Source organism: Molossus molossus, unplaced genomic scaffold (genome assembly GCF_014108415.1).
Source record: "Molossus molossus isolate mMolMol1 unplaced genomic scaffold, mMolMol1.p scaffold_m16_p_8, whole genome shotgun sequence".
Lineage (NCBI taxonomy): Eukaryota > Metazoa > Chordata > Mammalia > Chiroptera > Molossidae > Molossus > Molossus molossus.
Window position 1 is genome coordinate 42,899,407 of NW_023425402.1, and position 19,990 is coordinate 42,919,396.

The 19,990-nt window shown below is 39.4% G+C and overlaps 1 protein-coding gene across 4 annotated transcripts in view; it reads left to right on the forward strand.

Moving 5' to 3' along the window:
- BCKDHB (branched chain keto acid dehydrogenase E1 subunit beta) overlaps nt 1-19,990 on the forward strand; it is a 263,784-nt gene that overhangs the window by 26,562 nt on the left and 217,232 nt on the right. For 3 of the 4 annotated variants that reach the window (XM_036249160.1, XM_036249158.1, XM_036249161.1), the window contains exons 2-3: nt 6,714-6,791; nt 8,446-8,514. In XM_036249160.1, the coding sequence (XP_036105053.1) occupies nt 6,728-6,791; nt 8,446-8,514 (133 nt within the window). In that variant the 5' untranslated portion in view covers nt 6,714-6,727. Of the gene's footprint in view, nt 1-42; nt 197-6,713; nt 6,792-8,445; nt 8,515-19,990 lie in introns of those variants that run through there. The other variant, XM_036249159.1, reaches the window with a different exon arrangement.

A 19,990-nucleotide genomic window follows, 5' to 3' on the forward strand; every position in this document is an offset into this window, starting at 1 on the left:
TGTGGATAATTTTTATAAAAATTTGTTTGATCCAAGCAGGATATACCTGGAAGCAAACTCTCAACAGACTGAGATAAATGCTTTGGAGAATAACAGTTTTCAGTTTCTTTTATGCATTTGAGATTGAAGAGGGAACTAAGGAAGATTACATAATCTTCTGGGAGAAAGCAAGATGATGATAGGAATTACAGGAGAGGTAAGGTTATGTGCTTTTACTCTGGCCGGTGTGGTTCAGTTGGTTGAGCGTCATCTCATGCACCAAGAGCGGTGTTCAGTTCCCAGTCAGGGCACATGCCTGGGTTGGAGGCTCAATCCCCAATAGGGGGCGAGCAGGAGGCAGCTGGTTGATGTTTCTCTCTTTCTCCCTTCCTCTCTATCTAAAAATCAATAAAAACATATTAAAAAGAAAAGATTATGTGCTCTCTTGCATGCCTTAGGATAGTGATTGTCAACCTTTTTCATCTCATGGAACACACAAACTAATTGCTTTACTAAAATTCTGCGGCACACCAAAAAAATACATTATCTGAAAAAAATGTATTTTGCTTATCTGAAAAAATACATTATCTGAAAAAAATAGGCATAATTTTGATTCATTCACACCAGATAGCTATTTTTGTGTTGGCTGTTGTCATTTTTAAAATTTGACAGTCCAGCAGGGGAGGGGGACATCTGGCGTGTGGGCCATATAAGGCCTCTGAAATCTGTACTGGCTGACATCACACGCCTTACCAAATTATCCTGACCAAATATGGCAGGCTAATTTTTATTTTTATATTTATTTTTTTAATCCTCGAGGACATTTTTGCATTTATCTTCAGATAGAGTGGGAGGGAGAGAGGGAGGCAGAGAGAGAGAGAAACATCGAAGTGAGAGAGAGACATCGACTGGTTGCCTTCCTTTATTGATTTTAGAGTGAGGGTAACGGAGAGGGAGAGAGAGATAGAAACATCGAAGAGAGAGAACATTGATTGGCTGCCTCCTGTATGCCCCCCACTGGGGATTTGGCCCACAACCTGGGCATGTGTCCTGACCAGGAATTGAACCGGCGACCCCATGGTGCATGGGTTGACACTCAACCACTGAGCCACACCGGCTGGACAGGCAGGATAATTTTTAAGTTGATAATTTTGTATGGTCCATGAATGATGTTAAAAATATTCAAATGCTCCTTAGCAGCCTGGCCAGTGTGGCTCAGTGGATTGAGTGTTGACCCATGGACTGAGAGGTTCTGGTTTGATTCTCTGTCAGGGTGCATGCCCAGGTTGTGAGCTTAATCACCAGTGGGGGGCATGAAGGAGGCAGCTGATCGATATTTCTTCCCCTCCCTCTCTCAAAAAAAAAAAAGTTAGTAAAAACATGTTTTAAAAAATGGCCCTTGTTTTATTTATTTATTGCATGTTTTATTTATTTATTTATTTATTTTTAATCCTCACCTAAGGACTTTTTTTTTATTTATCTTCGGATAGAGTGGGAGAAAGAGAGAGGGAGATGAAGGGAGAGAGAGAGAGAGACATCAACGTGAGAGGGACACATTGACTGGTTGCCTCTCACACTATCCCGACCAGGGCCAGGGTCAAACCACAACTGAGGTATGTGCCCTTGGCCGGAATCAAACCTGTGACTCATTGGTCCATGGGCCAACTCTCTACCACTGAGCCCAAGTGGCCAGGGCAGCTATTGCATATTTCAAAGATTCTTGCAGCACACCAGTTGAAAATTATTGCTTTAGAATGAAGGGTCTGAAAGGGTGGTATTAGACGGAAGGGTCTGAAAGGGGGTATTTCAAAGGTGTGTGAACCTAGGTGCACAGAGACAGTGGGTAGGGCTTGCTTAAGGCAAAGATCAGCCTTTTAGTAAAAAAGTTATATGTCTGGGGTGTGATTACCCACCATTACCTTTCCAGTTATGAATTTATGATTAGATTACTCTAGGAGGTTACCTTCCATAAAACCTCTTTTATTTGTCCACAGATATCAAAGTTGGAGCTCAGAGGAGAGGTCTAGATTGTTGCTAGCCATGAGAGTCACCAGCATGTAGATGCGTTTAAAAGCCATTTAGAGCCTAGCTGGTGTGGCTCAGTGGTTGAGAGTCAACACATGCCCCAGGAGGTCACTGGTTCGATTCCTAGTCAGGGCACATGCCCAGGTTTTGGGCTCGATCCCCAGTAGAGGGGCATGCAAGAGGCAGCCGATTGATGTTTCTCTGTCATTGTTGTTTCTATCTCTCCCTCTTCCTTCCTCTTTGAAACCAATAAAAACATACTCAAAACAACAACAACACACAAAAAAACCCACACCCAACCATTTAGAGATTGAATAGAGAAGGAACCATCAAAAAAGAAGAGAAGCGTCATCACTTGACATATCATGACTGAATTCACCAGGTGTCCTGAGAGGGGCAACCTAGGGACCCTAGTCACAGTCTCTTCAACTTGAAGGGTTTCTTAGGGCCTCCCTATTTGATTACCCCCTTGCCCTCCCTCCCGCCCTGCCCCAGTACTGTTTACTTTCTTCCTTTTCCTGGCTATGCAGTTTACACTGGCACCTTAAAAAGGCATTTGTGCTTGTAGACCCTTCATTTATATTTTAATATTAAATGTTCTGTCCCTGATATTTGGACTCTCTTTGAAACTTACTATATGTTATAGAGATTGCAGCAGCCCTTAATAGAGCTTAGAATGGGGCAGAGGTACATACCTGGCACACAGAAAGGGATTCCTCGACAGTAGGGTATCTGGAGGTAGAAGAGTTTTATTTGGGGAAAATTTCACAGTGTGGTTAGTGCCAGTATAAGCCACTGAAATAGTCATTCACCATGCTTCCACAGGCATATACTGATGGTCATGTCTGTGTTAGGCACTGTGCTACATGCTGAGATTTCTAAAGAATAGGATGAGGCAGTGTTATAATACACAGGTCTACTGCAAGGACTGGGCAGCTCAAAGAAGGTGCAGTGCTGAATGTGTTGGCAGAAACTTTGTTTTTCTGAAAGTAGACCCTAAGTTTCCATATCATAGCTGTGTATTTTTATTTGTTCAGGGTCTAACTATGAATGCACTTACTATTGACATGCCCTGCTATTGACCTTATTTATTTCTGGAGGCTGCTGCTTGGGACTCATTTCCCCTTTTGTCTCAAGTGGTCTGGCTCTGTGGAAGGCTTTTCCTCTCTTCAGTGCTACTGCCTACTGAAGAGTTATTCAAAATAACTGAAGACTCCATGAGACTGTTATTGCAATATCCCACTTCTGCTGCAGTCTTTGAATTGTGACTTTGGTGGATTATTTTTCCTATTCCATTCCTTCCTCTTTAAGTGGTTGATTAACAGTTTGCTTTGTGTATTTTTTATCTTTATTGAGATAGATGCATTTGTATTTATTTGTTTAGTTATTCAACAGATATGTAGTGAGCTCCTATGCATGTCAGACATAGTTGTAAACACTGAGCATATAGCTCTGATCAAAGGCAGGTAAGACTCCCTGCCTCTTAGAGCTTATTTTCTATTCTGTCTCTTCCATTCTGCCCACATGCCACTTCATCTTTGCAGCAGTGATGACCTGGGTATTCATGATGCTCTGAGTAACTTTGTTAGTGGTGTTCTCAGACCACCTTTCTTCTTTCTTTTTAAAGTTCTTACCAGGGGCACAAGTTTGGTTAGCTGTGTTATAGGTGTGTTTATCTTATCATGAGGGACACTGGCATATTTTATCAATGGTCTTCGGTGTAACCTACAGGAAATAGTTATATATTTAAAATGATCTTACCTGTGAATAACTTGTGATTTCTTCTTGACCCATCCATAAAACATACTATAACTTTGAATAGAATCAAAAGTAGATGTTGCTGTATTAAAAATTGTCATTTAAGAACATGTTGATGGTTGCTAGATGGGAGGGGGTGTTGATGGGAAGGGATGAAAAGGTGAAGAGATTAAGAAGTTCAAATTGGCAGTTACAAAATAGCCATGGGGCATGTAAAATACAGCATAGGGAATATAGTCAATATTGTAATAACTATGTATGTTGCCAGTGGGTACTAGAAATATTCGGGTGATCACTTCCTAAGTTATATAGATGTCTAATCACTGCGTTGAACACCTGAAAGTAATATAATATTGTACATTGACTGTAATTGAAAAATAACTTATTTAAAAATCATAAAAAATTATATGCCCTGGCCAGGTTGCTTAGTTGGTTAGTCATCCCAATACATCAAGGTTGTGGGTTCGATTCTTGGTCAGGGCACATACCAGAATTAACCAATTCTGGATTAACCAGAATTCCACTTATGAATGTATACATAAGTGGAACAACAAATCTCTCTCTCTCTCTCTCAAAATCATTAAAAAAAATAGACAATTGTTATTTAAACTTTTAAAAGTATCTGGTAGAATAACATTTAATCCATAACCCTGAAAATTTGAATTTATTTGAAAAAAAGTCTTCAGGAGTGAAAATTGATGTGCTCACATGGAAATATAACCTTTAAATACCCTTGTAAATTATTTTCTTACAAGATGAGGAAATTCTTTGTGGTTGTCAAGCAATACTTTCCAGATTTACTTGGTATGATTTTTATTATTAAAATCTTTGCTTTTTTCCAACTGGAAATTTGCTGAGCAGCAATGTGATATGATATCTTGGAAACATTTAATATATATATATTTTTTTTATCCTCACCCGAGGACATTTTTTGTTCAGGTAGAGTGGGAGGGAGAGAGAGGAACAGAGAGAGAGAGAGAAACATCGATGTGAAAGGAACACATCGAGTGGCTGCCACCCGCACAACCGACCAGGGCCGGGGACAAACTGCAACCGAGGTACGTGCCCTTAGCGGGAACCGAACCCAGGTCTCAGGACCGCAGGCTGACGCTCTAACCGCTGAACCAAACCGGCCAGGGCTGGAAACATTCAATATTAATTCTAATGGTCAGCAGACTTGAAATAAATACCAGCTTAGATATTTAGGCATTTTTCATCTTCCTAGGTTCTTAGCTATGAAAATCCTAATTGACAAATAAAAATCTTACTTTAGGAAATGCATGAAATAGGAGAAAGAGTGGGAATGTCATGGTATTTGGGAAAAAAGTTTACCCTAAACCATTATTATCTGATGCTGGGCACTAATTAACATGTTAAAGAGTTTTTATAGACAGGAGGAGGATTTAAGGAAAGTATCTATTAAATGATACAGCCTTAGCCTGAAGAAAAATAAATTATGCAGTGACCATTGACATGTGGTATGATTGTGTTTCCTTTGACATAGTTGGTATAACAATATTTTCTTTAATACATTCCTATTATCCCTACCAGGAATAAAAGTAGAAAAGGCCTTTATTCTGGGTAGGAGGGCAGCAGGGCAGATCTGATTGTGCATTGCCAAGACCTGAAGGCTAGGCGTTTAGCAGTGTTGATGGGGTTAGAGAGACATCTGAGGCCAGAGCAGAGAAACAGTAGGCTGTGTGTCAGTAGATATTGGAAGATTCAAGATGTCATAGGTAAGAGCCTGCCATGGAGTCTTGGGAGGAAGATGGGTTTCCAGGAAAGAAATGAGTGACCAGTGTCTCATGGCCAGAGGGCTGAAGGAAATAGCAGTAGACCTACCCTGGAAATTAGACCTTGGGTTTTGGAACACACCAGACTTCTAAGCAGCACAAAGGTTAGATGGGGCAGTGGTCAGGGTAGGCAGTAGGTGTTGAAGAGATTTGATATCAGCATAGCTATGGGTTAAAGTGAGGACCAGTGCAGAGAAAGGCACTAAATAAAATGAAGACTGGGCCTGTGGATCACAGAAGATTCAGGCAGCAGCCTTTATCTGCTCTGAATAGTGGTTTTGGAGAGGAGTTGACCCAGAAGTCTAAGATGACTGTGGGCACTGAACAGCATCAAGGTTTGAATCATAACTCTAAAGTCATAATATCTCTGAATTTCAACACTTGGGATTTCATCAAATAAAGCTTTGTATCCTTCAGATTAATGCCCAGTCAAGATGAAGAACATAGACAAAGTCCAGAGTCTAATAATAAATAGCTAACATTTATTCAGTACCCACTGTGTCGCTCAGTATTCTAAGTGCTTTACATGTGCTGATCCATTTAACCCATTTCAGGATGTGGAGATTGGCTTGCAGAGATTTTGACTTCAACAATAGGATAATAGGAATAACCAAGTCCGATGTTTCTAGGCATGGGATTCAAGTATTCTCCAAACACCTGCAGTTCTGGGTGCTAAAGATTATTGTTAGCCTTTCTCATTGTTTTATGGCCCATATTTTCTTTCATTGGCATATTTAACACAGGCCTCCATCATGTACATTCCTATGGTTTCTGTTCCTAACACCCCTTAGGGCATTTTACCAGAACACTCTCACCCTGGCTAGTAACTTTTCCTGACTTGGTGTGGCTCTTATTTATTTTGTACACACATTTGGTCACTTGAGTATATTCTTTCTTCCTTTTTTATACTTGTTTTTCAATTGTTTAATACACGTAAATTTTGCCTCTTCAACAACCCTCTTGAAGTCTCTTGCTTTTGTATCTTCCATAGAGCCATTGTCACTGTAAATAATCCAATACATTCATGTAATGTGTTCTTGACCTTCCTTTGTACCTTGATTTGATCAAGTTGTAATCAACTGTTAAGAAATGAATTATTTTTATATATTTTACTATGTATGAAATGTGACTTAAAATGTTTATTTTTCATTTTTACAGGACAAACTCAGAAAATGAACCTTTTCCAGGCAATAACAAGTGCCTTGGATAACTCATTGGCCAAAGATCCTACTGCAGGTAAACTTCCTCTGTGCTTGCTAGTGGTCGCTGTGTTGTTTCAGAAGTGAAGATTTACTGGAAGTATTTGAAGCTCAATGGTTATCGTTATATCTACCTGAAATTTATAAAAGACCTGACCAAATCATTATAGTCCAATAATCCAATCATTACATCAAAACATTTTTAATCCACTCATGAATTTGTTGTCATTTATCTCTAACATCATAAAATTTACTTTCTCCTATAGTATTGTGGTCCTAATATTATATTAACTTCTGGATTAATACCTACTGTGTACTCCTGTTTCTCTAACATCTAGAAAAAATGGAAACTACTACTTCAGTTACTTATCTATTTATAAAATCAAGATTTGATTCTGTGCATTCCTTTAGGTTATGTTGTCTTTCACCTTGTAAGATTTTTTGGGAATAACTTTATAAGTGACTTAACCTCTATCTTATCAAGTTAAATTATTAATATAAAAAGAGTTGTCCTTCTGCTGTATGTTTTCTAAATTTGATCAGCTAGCTGTACTTCATTCCTTGGATTTCCACTTGAGAATCCCTAGTTTTAAGATCAAGTGAAAAACAGAATTTTTTAGGAGGAAACAAGAATTAGACTATTGGACCTTGCTTTGTTTTGAATGCTATTTGAGAATTATTGATCTAGATAAACAGAGAAAGGTAAGTTATTTTTCTGAAGTCCACAGAGCTGGTTAGGTGCATTAATGTGACTAGAATTTAGTACTATGAATTCCCATTATTTTATTCTCTTTGCCTTACTACAAGCTACTTTCAATTTGAATGTATAGTATTCTTTTTCTTGCTCACTATGTCCCACTGTACTTGTCTCTTTTATGTTTCACACGATCTAAGTCACTTTCCTGTTTGTGACTGTTCTGTCAGCTTGAAATGCTTTGCCTTTAGCTTTTATAATCGCTGACTTGCATTGGACAATACACCATGTGTAAGAAACCACTTACCGGGCACTCAGGAGCCTGGAGTGTGCGTCATAGTTCCGCCTCTTGCTTTCTAACCTGGCAAGTTCTTTGACTACTTCTAGGGCCTCAATTTCTTCATGGCAAAATAAGATGAGATTTTAGATGAGCGGTTCTGTCTTAACTTGAGCAATTTTAATCCCCCTTTCTTCTTACATGTAACAATGCCTAGAGACACTTTTGGCTCTGTTACAACTGTGTGTGGGGGGGGCAGTTGTCATCCACTGGGTAGAGATCATAAATGTGATATGCTGCTGTATATCTATAATGCACAGAACAGGCTGCTACAAAAAAAGAGTTATTCAGTCCAAAATGTCAGTAATGTCAAAAGGGAGAAACTTTGATTTGGATCTATGGTCCATTTCTGTTTTATTAATTGTTTTGTTTTCTTTATTGATTTTAGAGAGAGTGGAAAGGAGAGGGAGAGAGAGATAGAAACATCAATGAGGGAGAACATCTACTGGCCGCCTCCTGCATGCTCGTTACTGGGGATTTGGCCCACAACCTGGGCATCAAACCGGTGATCTCTTGGTGCATGGATTGACGCTCAACCACTGAGCCACACCGGCCAGGTTGTTTTCTGATTTAAACTGTAAACATTTAAATTAGGTATTTCTCATTATTATTGTCACTTAAGGAATATCAAATAAAATGTCTTTAAACATTGTTTTTCAGTCATATTTGGTGAAGATGTTGCCTTTGGTGGAGTCTTTAGATGTACTGTTGGCTTGCGAGATAAATATGGTAAGTTAATATCTTTACATATGAACAGTGTTCATGTAGAACTTTTACTTAAAGATTCTGGGAATATAAAATATACCTGTTATATTATTGCCATATTCTTATTGTATAATGGGTTTCTTCCGAAAATAGAAGCATTAGGATCTGTCTGTATCTCTTTCTCTCTCTCTCTGTGTGTGCATCTCTGTTTGTGTGTGTATATATCTATATATCTAGAGAGAAAGGGAGAATGAGTAATAGATTTATATTAAGGAACCGACTCACACAATTGTGGGGACTGGCAAGTCTGAAATCTGTAGGACAAGTCAGCAGGCTGGAAACCCAGGCATGGTTTCTATATTGCAGTCTTGAAGCCGAATTTCTTCTTTTGTGGGAAATCTCAGTCTTTTCTCTTGAGGCCTTCAAGTGATTGGATAAGGCCCAGCCACATTATGAAGGGCAATCCTCTTTACTTAACGTGTACTGATTTAAATGTTAATCTAAGAAAATACCTTCACAGCAATAGCTAGACTGGCATTTGATTAAACAACTGGGCACCATTGTCTAACCAAGTTGATACATAAAATGAATTATTTCATTACCTTTCTACACATTCTATCCCAGCTGATGTGTGTCTTTTGCCTGACATGTGATTGATTTCTACCTCTTATTTTCACTCTTTTCATTTGACTATCAGAATGCATTGTGGCCCATCCCATCCTTCCCATTCTTGACTTTTTATGTAAGGAATGTTTCACCCTCCTCCCCCACTGTGAGGGATGCCTTTTGATACCTTTGCCCATTTATGTCTTCTCTAGTTTTAGGTAATCTGCTAAAGTTTAGAGGGGGAGTTGACATCTGTCTTTCTCCTTACCTTTGACTCTGTCCTGTAAAGCTCCTATGTGCTAGCAGAATAAGGGGTGAGGGTCTTTGAGTTATTTTTTTCTAATCATTGTTTCTTCTTATTTTGCTCTTCTCTGAATCCAAGAGACCATAGCCTGTTCTCTCTCACTTACCAGTTGTTCTTTTCTCTTCACTTTAATAACAGGCTGATTTCCTGGGTCCTGTCCCTCTGTTTTTACCTAGCTGTCTGTTTCTAACAGCTGTTTAGAGTTTGAGGTAGTTGGGCCAATCCTAACTATCTCAGATATCTCAGTTAGTTCCAGCTAACTTAGACTTCTATAAACTTTAGATTTTAAAAAGAAGTAAAAGGCTTTATACATTTTTTGTTGTTGGTAATTCTCACCCGAGGATATTTTTCTTTTTTAATCTTCACCTGAGGATATTTTTCCATTGAGTTTTTAGATAGAGTTGGGGGGGGGGGGGGAGAAAGAGAAACATCGATGTAAGACACATTGATTGGTTGCCTCCTGCATGACCCTGACCGGGGTTGGGGATCAAACCAGCAACCTAGGTACTTGACTGGGAATTGAACCCAAGACCCTTCAGTCCTCAGGCTGATGGTTGCTCTAACTGCTGAGCCAAACCAGCCAGGGCTAAAGCCTTTATACATTTGATTTAAAAAGTAATGCATATGCATTGTAGAAAATTTGGAAAATATAGAAGAGTATAAAGAAGAAGAAGAAAAATTGGCCCTGGCCAGTGTGGCTCAGTTGGTTGAGTGTTGTTCAATGCACCGAAAGGTCGCTGGTTACATTCCTGCTCAGGGCATATGCCTAGGTTTCTGGTTTACTTCCTAGTTGGGGTGCATGCAGGGCAGGAGGGAGACAACCAATCAGTGTTTCTGTCTCTCTCTTTTCCTCTCTCTAAAAATATAAATCAATAAAAACATTAAAAAAAAAAAGAAAAAGTTGTTTGTACTTCTAGAGATTGCCTAGAGAAAATCAGTGTATATAGCTTGATTTGTACACTTCTAGACTGTATTTAAATATACTTGCATGTATTAACTGATATTTAAAATATAGAATTGCACTTGTTTTTTTTCTTAGGATCTTCATCTCTGCTTACATTGCCCTTGTGTTCTTGCATGCTATCTACTCTATCTGTTAGAGCCTTTAGCATATTAAATTAATAATAGTTGTTTTAGATTTTTGGTCTGATAATTCTAAGCATCCCTATAATGTCTTCTGATGCTTGCTCTCAATGCACTGGGTGAAAGGAACTGTTATAAACAGGCCTTTAGGGATGTGGTGGCGAAGTGGGGCAGGGAGGGGAAGCATTCCATAGTCCTATGACTAGGTCTCAGTTTTTTGGTGAGCCTGTGCATCTGGACTGTGAACTTTGTAAGTGTTTCTTAATTTCTTTCCTCTTAGGTGGGACAGGATGGCTAGTGTGGGCTGGACTTGGTTATTTTCCTTCCCTCAGGTCAGTTAGCTCTGATAATACCCAGCATGCTAGGCTCTGGTTAACTAGTTTCACCTGAGGGCAGACCTTGAGAGGAGAGGGCTCTGGTGTATTTCAAAATCTTTCCTTGTCTGCTTCCCCTGCTGGGAGGGAGAGGGGATTTTTCTCCAGTGTTTACTGTGGAAACCTAGTCCAGTTCCTAGAGGTAACCCTCACAACGGGGCTTCCCCCATTGTCTCTTGGAGTTTTTAACTCTTGGACTTGTCCACACAGAGCCTCTAACAAGTCATCAGTTACAGTTCAGGTATTCCTGCCCCAGCAGTGGTTCCTTTGACAATTTCAGCTTCCCGGTCTCTGCTCCTGTAAGTGGAGATTCTCTGTATTCAGTAATCTTGGGGGCAGCAGTCTGCTCTGTGTCCTCCCATCTCTTATGGGTCTAAGAAGATTTTTCAGCCTGTCTACCTCATTGTTAGGATGAAGTGGCAACTTCTGAACTTCTTACCTGTAGAACTGGCAACCATAAATTGAATTATACTTCTGTAACTTGTGTGTGTTACATGCTGTTGAGTCAGCTCTGACTCCTGGTGACCCTATAAGTGAGTGATGTATGTCCACAATGTCCTGTCCTCAGCAGCCCTGCCCATCCCCTGTAGACTCATGCCTATGGCTTCTTTTATGCAATCATTTCATATTTTGCCTTTCTCTTTTCCTGCTGCCTCCTATTTTTACCAGCATTGTTGTCTTGACTATATCTGGTATAGCTATGTTGCTGAGCAATTTCTAGCTTTCGCCATTCCATCTTGCCTGAGCCAGTGTGTGGTAGTAGCATGCCATATGCTTGTTTAAGCTGGAGAGTCTTCTGTTGGCTCTCTGCCCAGGTTCTCATCCGTGGTGCTTCTCTTCTTGCTGTATCCATTCTGTTTGGGACATTTCATCAGTGTCACCTTTGGCTCATACATTAGCAACTTCAGAATATCTATATTCACTCTAGACCTCTGGCCTGAGCTTCAGATCTCTATATTCAATACTGTATATCACTGCACATCTTTACCTAAGTGTTCCAGTCACTTCACACTCAGCATTTCCAAACTCATATTTTCACATTCAGTTGAATTCATTATATCCACCCAGTAAACCCATGCCTCCCAGTACATTTTCTATCTCGGTGAATCTGCCATCCGTTTGGTTACCTAAGTCAGAAACCGGGGAGATCCTAGTCTCTTTCTTTTTTCTCATTCCCTACATTCAGTCAGTCCTACCTATAGTTTTATCTTCATAGTTTGTCTTGTATATGGCCTCTTTTTTCCATTCTCACTGTCTTGGAGTTTCACTTTAGATTCTTAATCACTTTTGCTTAGACAGTTTCATTCTTTGTCTTAGTAATTACCCTCCCTCCAATCCATCCCCTACCTTCTTGCCATTGTGACCATTCTAAAACACACATTTCTTGGTGAGATATACAAAAGACTTTGCCATTTGCCTCCTACCCATCCACCTGACCTCAGTCACTTTATTCTTGACTAATATTGACTTCCTGGATGTTTTCCCTAAGCCTCTATTTGTTTATTTTTTAATCTCTCTCTCTTTCCACATGCCATCTGAATCTCTCTCTCCCATCTGATTACCTGGTAAATTCCTATTTCACCTTGAGATGGGTCCTCTATAAAGCTTCCTGACCCTCAAGAAGACCCAGCTGCTGATCACTGTTCAGATTTTACATCTTGCAAGTTATATGGTAATTGTCTTTCCACCAAATCTGTGCACCAGACAATTTCTTAAAGGCAACAGGTATTTAAATTGCCTGTGTATCCCTAGCTCTTAACAGTGTCAGTGACTGTAGTGTGAATTTACCTTCTACTCTCACCAAGACAGTGGCCTATGGTCTCAGAAGGGGATTTGCTTATCTCCCTTTACTGATTTTTGGATGGTCTGATTCTCTTTCTTAAAAAATAGGTTAGAAAAGGGAGAAACTAACTCCACTGCTCTTAGAGGGTACTGCAGACTTCTGTTTATATGAGCTAATGAACAGCTTTTTTTGCTTTATTGTCAGGAACTGCTGTGAGTTTTCAGAATAGCTTTAGAACTATGATTGCAGTTGATCAGTAGGAACAATTAAGTCACCACTGCTGTTTCTAATGAGAGGGGGTGAGCTTCAGTTTTCAGAAGTGAAGAATAAAGAAAACGGCGAGGAGAAATATTATTAAAATAGAACTTTTTACATATTCAAACAATAGCACTTGTCTTTTAAAAATAATTCTTTGACCCGGGCCAGTTTTCTCAGTGGTTAGAGCATCGGCCCATGGACCAAAGATTCTCGGGTTCGATTCTGGTCAAGAGCACGTACCTCAGTTGTGGTTTGGTCCCCAGCCCTAGTCGAGGTGTACTCGAGGCAACTAGTCAATGTGTCTCTCTCACATCAATGTTTCTCTCTCTCTCTCTCTCCCCTACTCCCACTCTGTTTGAAAGTAAATGGAAAAATATCCTTGGGTGAGGGTTTGAAAAAAAAGTTCTCTGCCCTTTGGAGTGGGGATTTTTAGCTATACGGAAACAGGTCTGCTTAGTGGTTCTTTCCCAAAGTTAAAATAATTAATGAATATATTATATTGATACATTGAATGCATTGCATGAAGTGACATAGCGAAGACAGCATTAAATGACATAGCAAAGACAACGTTTTGTGAGGGATTGATTAGCTTTCTGGGCAAGGCAGTGTTGAGTGGGAATGGATCACAGTCAGTCAGTAGGTGGCAGCCTACACTTTGAAATGAGACTGTCCCTGTTGGCATTTTACCAGTGTTCTGGAACTGCGGAAAAGCGTTTTACATTCCGTCGGAAGGGAGAATTGTAAGGATTGCGGGTTACTGACATAATACTGTAAAGCTGAATACTACTTACTATAAAAAAGAAAGAATGGTATGATTAGGGACAATGCTATAAAAAAGGGAGATAGAATTATACTGTATTCCAGATAATCCAGATGAGTGTGGGTTTCACACCACTAAACTGCTTTCCTCCTTCCTTGTCCTTCGATAGAACAAAATAATAGGAGTGCTTTGAAAACTGAAAATTGAATAGTAGTATAACCTCATCAACACATTGAATACCAAATGTCAGTTTAAAACTTTTTAGGCAAGTAGATTCTCCCTGATTAGGAGCAACATTTGGAACTCGGTGAATTCTAGGGAAGCAGGAGGTAGAAGAGGACAATTAAAGGTAGTTGAGTTTAGAGTGTGTGTGATTTTTACATTGAATGCCACACATTGTTTCATTTATGTTAAGAGACAGATTCCACATGTCATGCACAAAATCTGTCCTCATTATTTTCATTCTTGGTACTATAGAGTGAGTGTATGTTTTAGTCAAATAAGACTATGTCAGGTTCAGGGTATGTTTTTATTGAACTATTCTGTGCTGATAGGAACATTGCCCAGCTGTGGTTCCTAAGGTTATATTTTGGTCCACTCATTTGAGGAGACTTAGGTGAGAAAAGGAACAGCAAAGGACTTACTGAATTAATCTCCAGGTCTAAACATCCGCCTTTTCACGGGATTTGATGTTTTTCCATTACTGTATTCATTCCTCTAAACCACAGCTGCAGGCTGTCGTAGCAACTTGGGAAAATGAATATAACCACTTATGTAAACATCATAGAAACTGTATAACCAGATACTTTAATACACTGAATTCAGGAAGGGAAACTAGGACAGGCATGTGGAGAAGGTGAGGCTTTATCTATAATATGCCAGTATTTGGGAGTCGACTTGGCCTGGGTGTCCTCATCAGTAAAGTGAAAGGAAAGAACCAAGTAGTTCTCATGGATACACATCTAGGTAATCTTTGTGCTTTTATTTCTTTTAAAAAGTGAAACACATTTGCTTTATGCTTTGATTTTTTTTACATTTTGAGCTTTTGCCATTATATCTGTTGTTATATCATCTTAGAACCCTGGGCAACCTTAGGCACTTAATTTAATTTTCTCTTAAGACATCCCTTTTATAGTATAATTTGTAAGCAAAATCCTTTGATGAGTCTCTTATACTTTTACTTTTTCTTATCCCTCCCCCTTGCTCCCCTCCTCTGAAGTTTGTCAGTCTGAACCATACTCCTTTCTGTCTCTGAGTCTATTTTGTTCATCAGCTTATTTTGTTCATTATATTTCACAAATAAGTGAGATCATGTGGTATTTGTCTTTCTTTGATTGGTTTATTTCACTTAGCATAATACTGTCCAGGTCCCTCCATGTCGTCTCAAAGGATAAGAGATCTTTCTTTCTTACTGCTGCATAGTACTCCATTGTGTATATGTACCACAGCTTTTTTATCCACTCATCTACTGATGGGCACTTGGGCTGTTTCCAGATCTTAGCTATTGTAAATAGTGCTGCTATGAAGATAGGGGAACATATTTTTTCTGATTGGTGTTTCAGGCTTCTTAGGATATATTCCTAGGAAGTGGGATCACTGGGTCAAATGGCAGTTTCATTTTTAATTTTTTGAGGAAACACTATAGTGTTTTCCATAGTGTATGCACCAGTCCGTATTCCCACCAGCAGTGTACTAGAGTCTCCTTTTCTCCACACCCTCGCCAACACTTCTTGTTTGATGATTTGTTGATGGCAGCCATTCTGGCAGGTGTGAGGTGATACCTCATTGTTGTTTTAATTTGCATCTCTCTGATGATTAGTGATGTTGAGCATTCTTTCATATGTCTCTTGGCCATTTGTATATCCTGTTTGGAGAGGTGTCTATGTAAGTCCTCTGCCCATTTTTAATTGGATTCTTTGTCTTCCTTTTGTTGAGTACTCAATATATTTTGGAAATTAACCCTTATCTGATGTATCGGTGGCAATTATGCTCTCTCATGTAGTGGGTTGTCTTTCCATTTTAATGGTTGTTTCTTTTACTGTGCAGAAGCTTTTTAGTTTGATGTAGTCCCATGTATTAATTTTTTCCTTTGTTTTTCTTGCCTTAGACGTTCTATTAGTGAAAATGCTGCTGCATGTGGTGTCTGAAATTTTGTTGCTTACATTTCTTCTAGGATTTTTATGGATTCATGAGTACATTTAGTCTTTTATCCATTATGAGTTTATTCTTGTGTATGGTGTAAGTTGGTGGTCTATTTTCATTTTTTTGCATGTAGCTATCCAATTTTCTGAACACCATTTATTAAAGAGGCTGTCTTTACTCCATGGTATGCTCTTGCCACCTTTGTCAAATATTAATTGAGCATAATGTTTTGGGTCAATTTCTGGGTTCTCTATTCTGTTCCATTGATCTATATGCCTGTTCTTCTGCCAGTACCAGGCTATTTTGATTATAGTGGCTTTGTATATAACCTGATATCCGGTATTGTGATCCCTCTTACTTTGTTCTTTTTCAAGATTGCTGTGGCTATTTGGGGTCTTTTTTGGTTCCATATGGACTTTTGAAGTATTTGTTTTAGTTCTGTGAAATATGTCATTGGTATTTTAATGGAGATTGTACCGACTCTATAGATTGCTTTGGGTAGTATGAACATTTTAATGATGTTAATTCTTCCAATCCATGAACAAGGTATATGCTTCCACTTTTTTATATCTTCCTCTATTTCCTTTTTCAATGTCTTGCAGTTTTCTGTAAATAGGTCCTTTACTTTTTTGGTTAAGTTTATTCCTAGGTATCTACATTTTTTGCCGCATTGGTAAATGGGATTGTTTTTTTGGTTTCTCTTTCTGTGAGTTCATTATTGGTGTATAAGAATGATGTTGATTTGTTTCATTTTTTTTATTTCTTTTTTTATGGCTTCAATTTTTTAAAAAAAACTTTATTGTTGAATATATTACAGATGTTCTTCATTTTTCCCCCATTGACCCCCTCCTCCTCACTCCCACCCCCCTCCCACCTTTTCCCACACTATTGTCTGTGTCCATTGGTTATGCATATAAGTTCTTTGGTTTATTTCTTCCTACCCCCCACCCCTTTCCCTTTGAGGTTTGTCAGTCTAGCAATGAATTTGTACTTCTTAATCCCTTCACCTTTCTCACCCATTCCCCCAACACCCCTCCCATCTGGCAACCAACAAAATGTTCTCTGTATCTATGAGAATGTTTCTGTTCTGCCTATTTATTTTTTTTGTAGATTCCACTGTCAATATGCATTTATTGCCATTTTGTTTGTTCATATATTTTATCTTTTTCTTCAAAAAGACCCTTCATCATTCCATATAATAACAGTTTGGTGGTTATGAACTCCTTTAACTTTTTCTTGTCTGGGAAAGTTTTTATATGGCCATCGATTCTAAATGACAGCTTTGCAGGATAGAGTAATCTTGGTTGTAGGTTCTTGCTTTTCATCACTCTGAATATTTCTTGCCACTCCCTTCTGGCCTGCAAAGTTTCTTTTGAGAAATCAGCTGACAGCCTTATGGGAACTCCCTTGTAGGTAACTAACTGCTGCTTTTAAGATTCTCTCTTTGTCTTGAACCTTTTGCATTTTGATGATGATGTATCTTGGTGTGGGCCTCTTGGGGTTCATCTTGTTTGGGACTCTCTGTGCTTCCTAGACTTGCATGTCTGTTTCCTTCACCAAGTTAGGGAAGTTTTCTGCTATTATTGTTTCAAACAGGTTTTCAATTTCTTGTTCTCTCTCTTCTCCTTCTGGCATCCCTTGATGTGAATGTTGGCACGCTTGAGGTTGTCCCAGAGGCTCCTTACACTATCCTCATTTATTTGGATTCTTTTTTCTTTTTGCTGTTCTGATTGGGCATTTTTTGTTTCCTTATATTCCAAATCGATGGTTTGCTTCTTGGATTTACGTACTCTACTATTGAATCTGTGTAAATTATTCTTTATTTCAGTTAATGCCTCCTTCATTTCTGACTGTGCATCCATCATTTCTGACTGGTCCTTTTTTATACTGTTGAGGCCCTCACTAAGTTCACTGAGGTTCTCACTAAGTTCATTGAGCATCCTTATAAGCAGTATTTTGAACTTAGCATCTGTTAGGTTGCTTATCTCCATTTTGCTTAGTTCTTTTCTTAGGGTTTTGTTCTGTTCTTTCATTTGGGACCTGTTTCTTTGTCTCCTCATTTTGGCTGCCTCTCTGTGTTTGTTTCTGTGTATTACTTAACAAGAGGTATGGGGCTATCTGAGACCAGATGCTGCATGTTTGAAAGAATTTAGGAAAACCTGAAGTAGGATCCAAGACAGGCCAATCCTCTGGTTAAGCAACTGACAATAGCTTAGGTGGGCCTGAAAATTGGGTGGGGTGGGGCCTCAGGGAATCACCATGGCAGGGCTACCAGTGTGAGCCAGGTTGCTGGAGTCCCAGATATGGCAGCTGTCTGCCACCCCAGGGAAGGGCTCACCAAAGGAACAAAGGCCTCTGACAGCACGTTTTTCCCGGAGAAAGCCCCCTTTCCAGCCCTCACTCCGGTGCCAAACAGCTCAGTTCTTCCCTGTATGTCTCTGGTGCCCCTTGAGCTGCCTCTCCTCCAAGCTTAGAGGGAGAGAGTCTGATAAGTTCGTGCGTGGGCCCTTTATGGAGCTGTCTGGGGCTCCAGCTGCTTCAGCTTCCCTGAGCCTCAGTTCCCGCTGGTTTTTCCAGCCAGAAGTTATGGGGATTCTCTTCCTGGCACTGGAACCCTGAGCGGGGTGTCTGGTGTGGGATGGGGACCCCTCAGTCCTCAGGGAGGACCTTCCCAGTTGAGGTGTCCTCCTGATTTTTATCTGCCACATGTGGGGGTGGCACCAGCCCCTCCACCTCCGCTCCTCCTACCAGTCTCGATGCAGCTGCTTCTTTAATTCCATAGTTGTAGGACTTCCATTTTGCTTGATTTCAGGCGGTTTTGAATGATGGTTGTTCTGTAGTTTACTTGTAAATTTGATGTGGTTGTGGGAGGACGCAATACCAAGTTTACCTATGCCGCCATCTTGACCGGAAGTCCCTGTTGATTTCTTGATGTTAATTTTGTATCCTGCTACTTTGCCAAATTCACGTATTAAATCTAGTAGTTCTTTAGTGTAGTCTTTAGGGTTTTCTATGTACAATATCATGTTATCTGCAAATAATGACAGTTTCGCTTCCTCCTTTCCAATTTGGATTCCTTTTATTTTTGTTTCTTGTCTAATTGCTGTGGCTAAGACTTCTAGTACTATGTTAAATAAGAGTGGTGAAAGTGGGCATCCCTGTCTTGTTTCTGTTCTTAAGGGAAATACTTTTAGTTTTTGCCCATTGGGTATGATGTTGGCTGTAGGTTTTTCATATATGGCATTTATTATGTTGCAATATGATCCCTCTATTCCCACATAGCTGAGAGTTTTTATCAGAAATGGGTGCTGGATTTTATCGAATGCTTTTTCAGTGTCTACTGAAATGATCATATGGTTTTTATCCTTCATTTTGTTTATGTGGTGTATCACATTTATTGATTTGTGAATATTGTACCAGCCTTGCATCCCTGGGACGAATCCCACTTGGTCATTGGGAATAATTTTTTATCCTCACCTGAGAACATTTTTGCATTTATCTTCAGATAGACTGGAAGGGAAAGAGGGAGGAAGAGAGAGAGAGAAACATCAATGTGAGAGAGACACATCGAGTGGGTGCCACCCACATGCACCAACTGGGGCCAGGGACAAACTACAATCGAGGTATGTGCCCTTAGGGGGAACCGAACCTGGGACTCTCTGGTCCACAGGCCAACGCTCTAACTGTTGAGTCAAACCGGCCAGGGCTAATTTTTTTAATGTATTTCTGGATTTGATTTGCTAATATTTTTTTTAAGGATTTTGGCATCTATGTTGATCAGGGATATTGGCCTGTAGTTTTCTTTCTTTGTAGTGTCTTTATCTCGTTTTGGAATTAGAATTATGCTGGCCTTATAAAATGAGTTTGAAAGTTTTCCTTCTCCTTGAATTTTTTGGAATAGTTTGAGGAGAATGGGTGTTATATCTTCTTTGAATGTTTGGTAAAACTCCCCCATGATGCCGTCCAGGCCCAGGCTTTTGTTTGCTGGGAGATTCTTGATTACATGTTCAATTTCCTTAGTTGTTATTGGTCTGTTGAAGTTTTCTATCTTTTCCTGGTTCAGTTTTGGGATACTATATGTTTCTAGAAATTTGTCCATTTTGCCTAGATTGTCCAACTTGTTGGCACATAATTGTTAATAATATTTGTTAATGATCCTTTGTATTTTTGTGGTGTCAGTTGTTACTTCT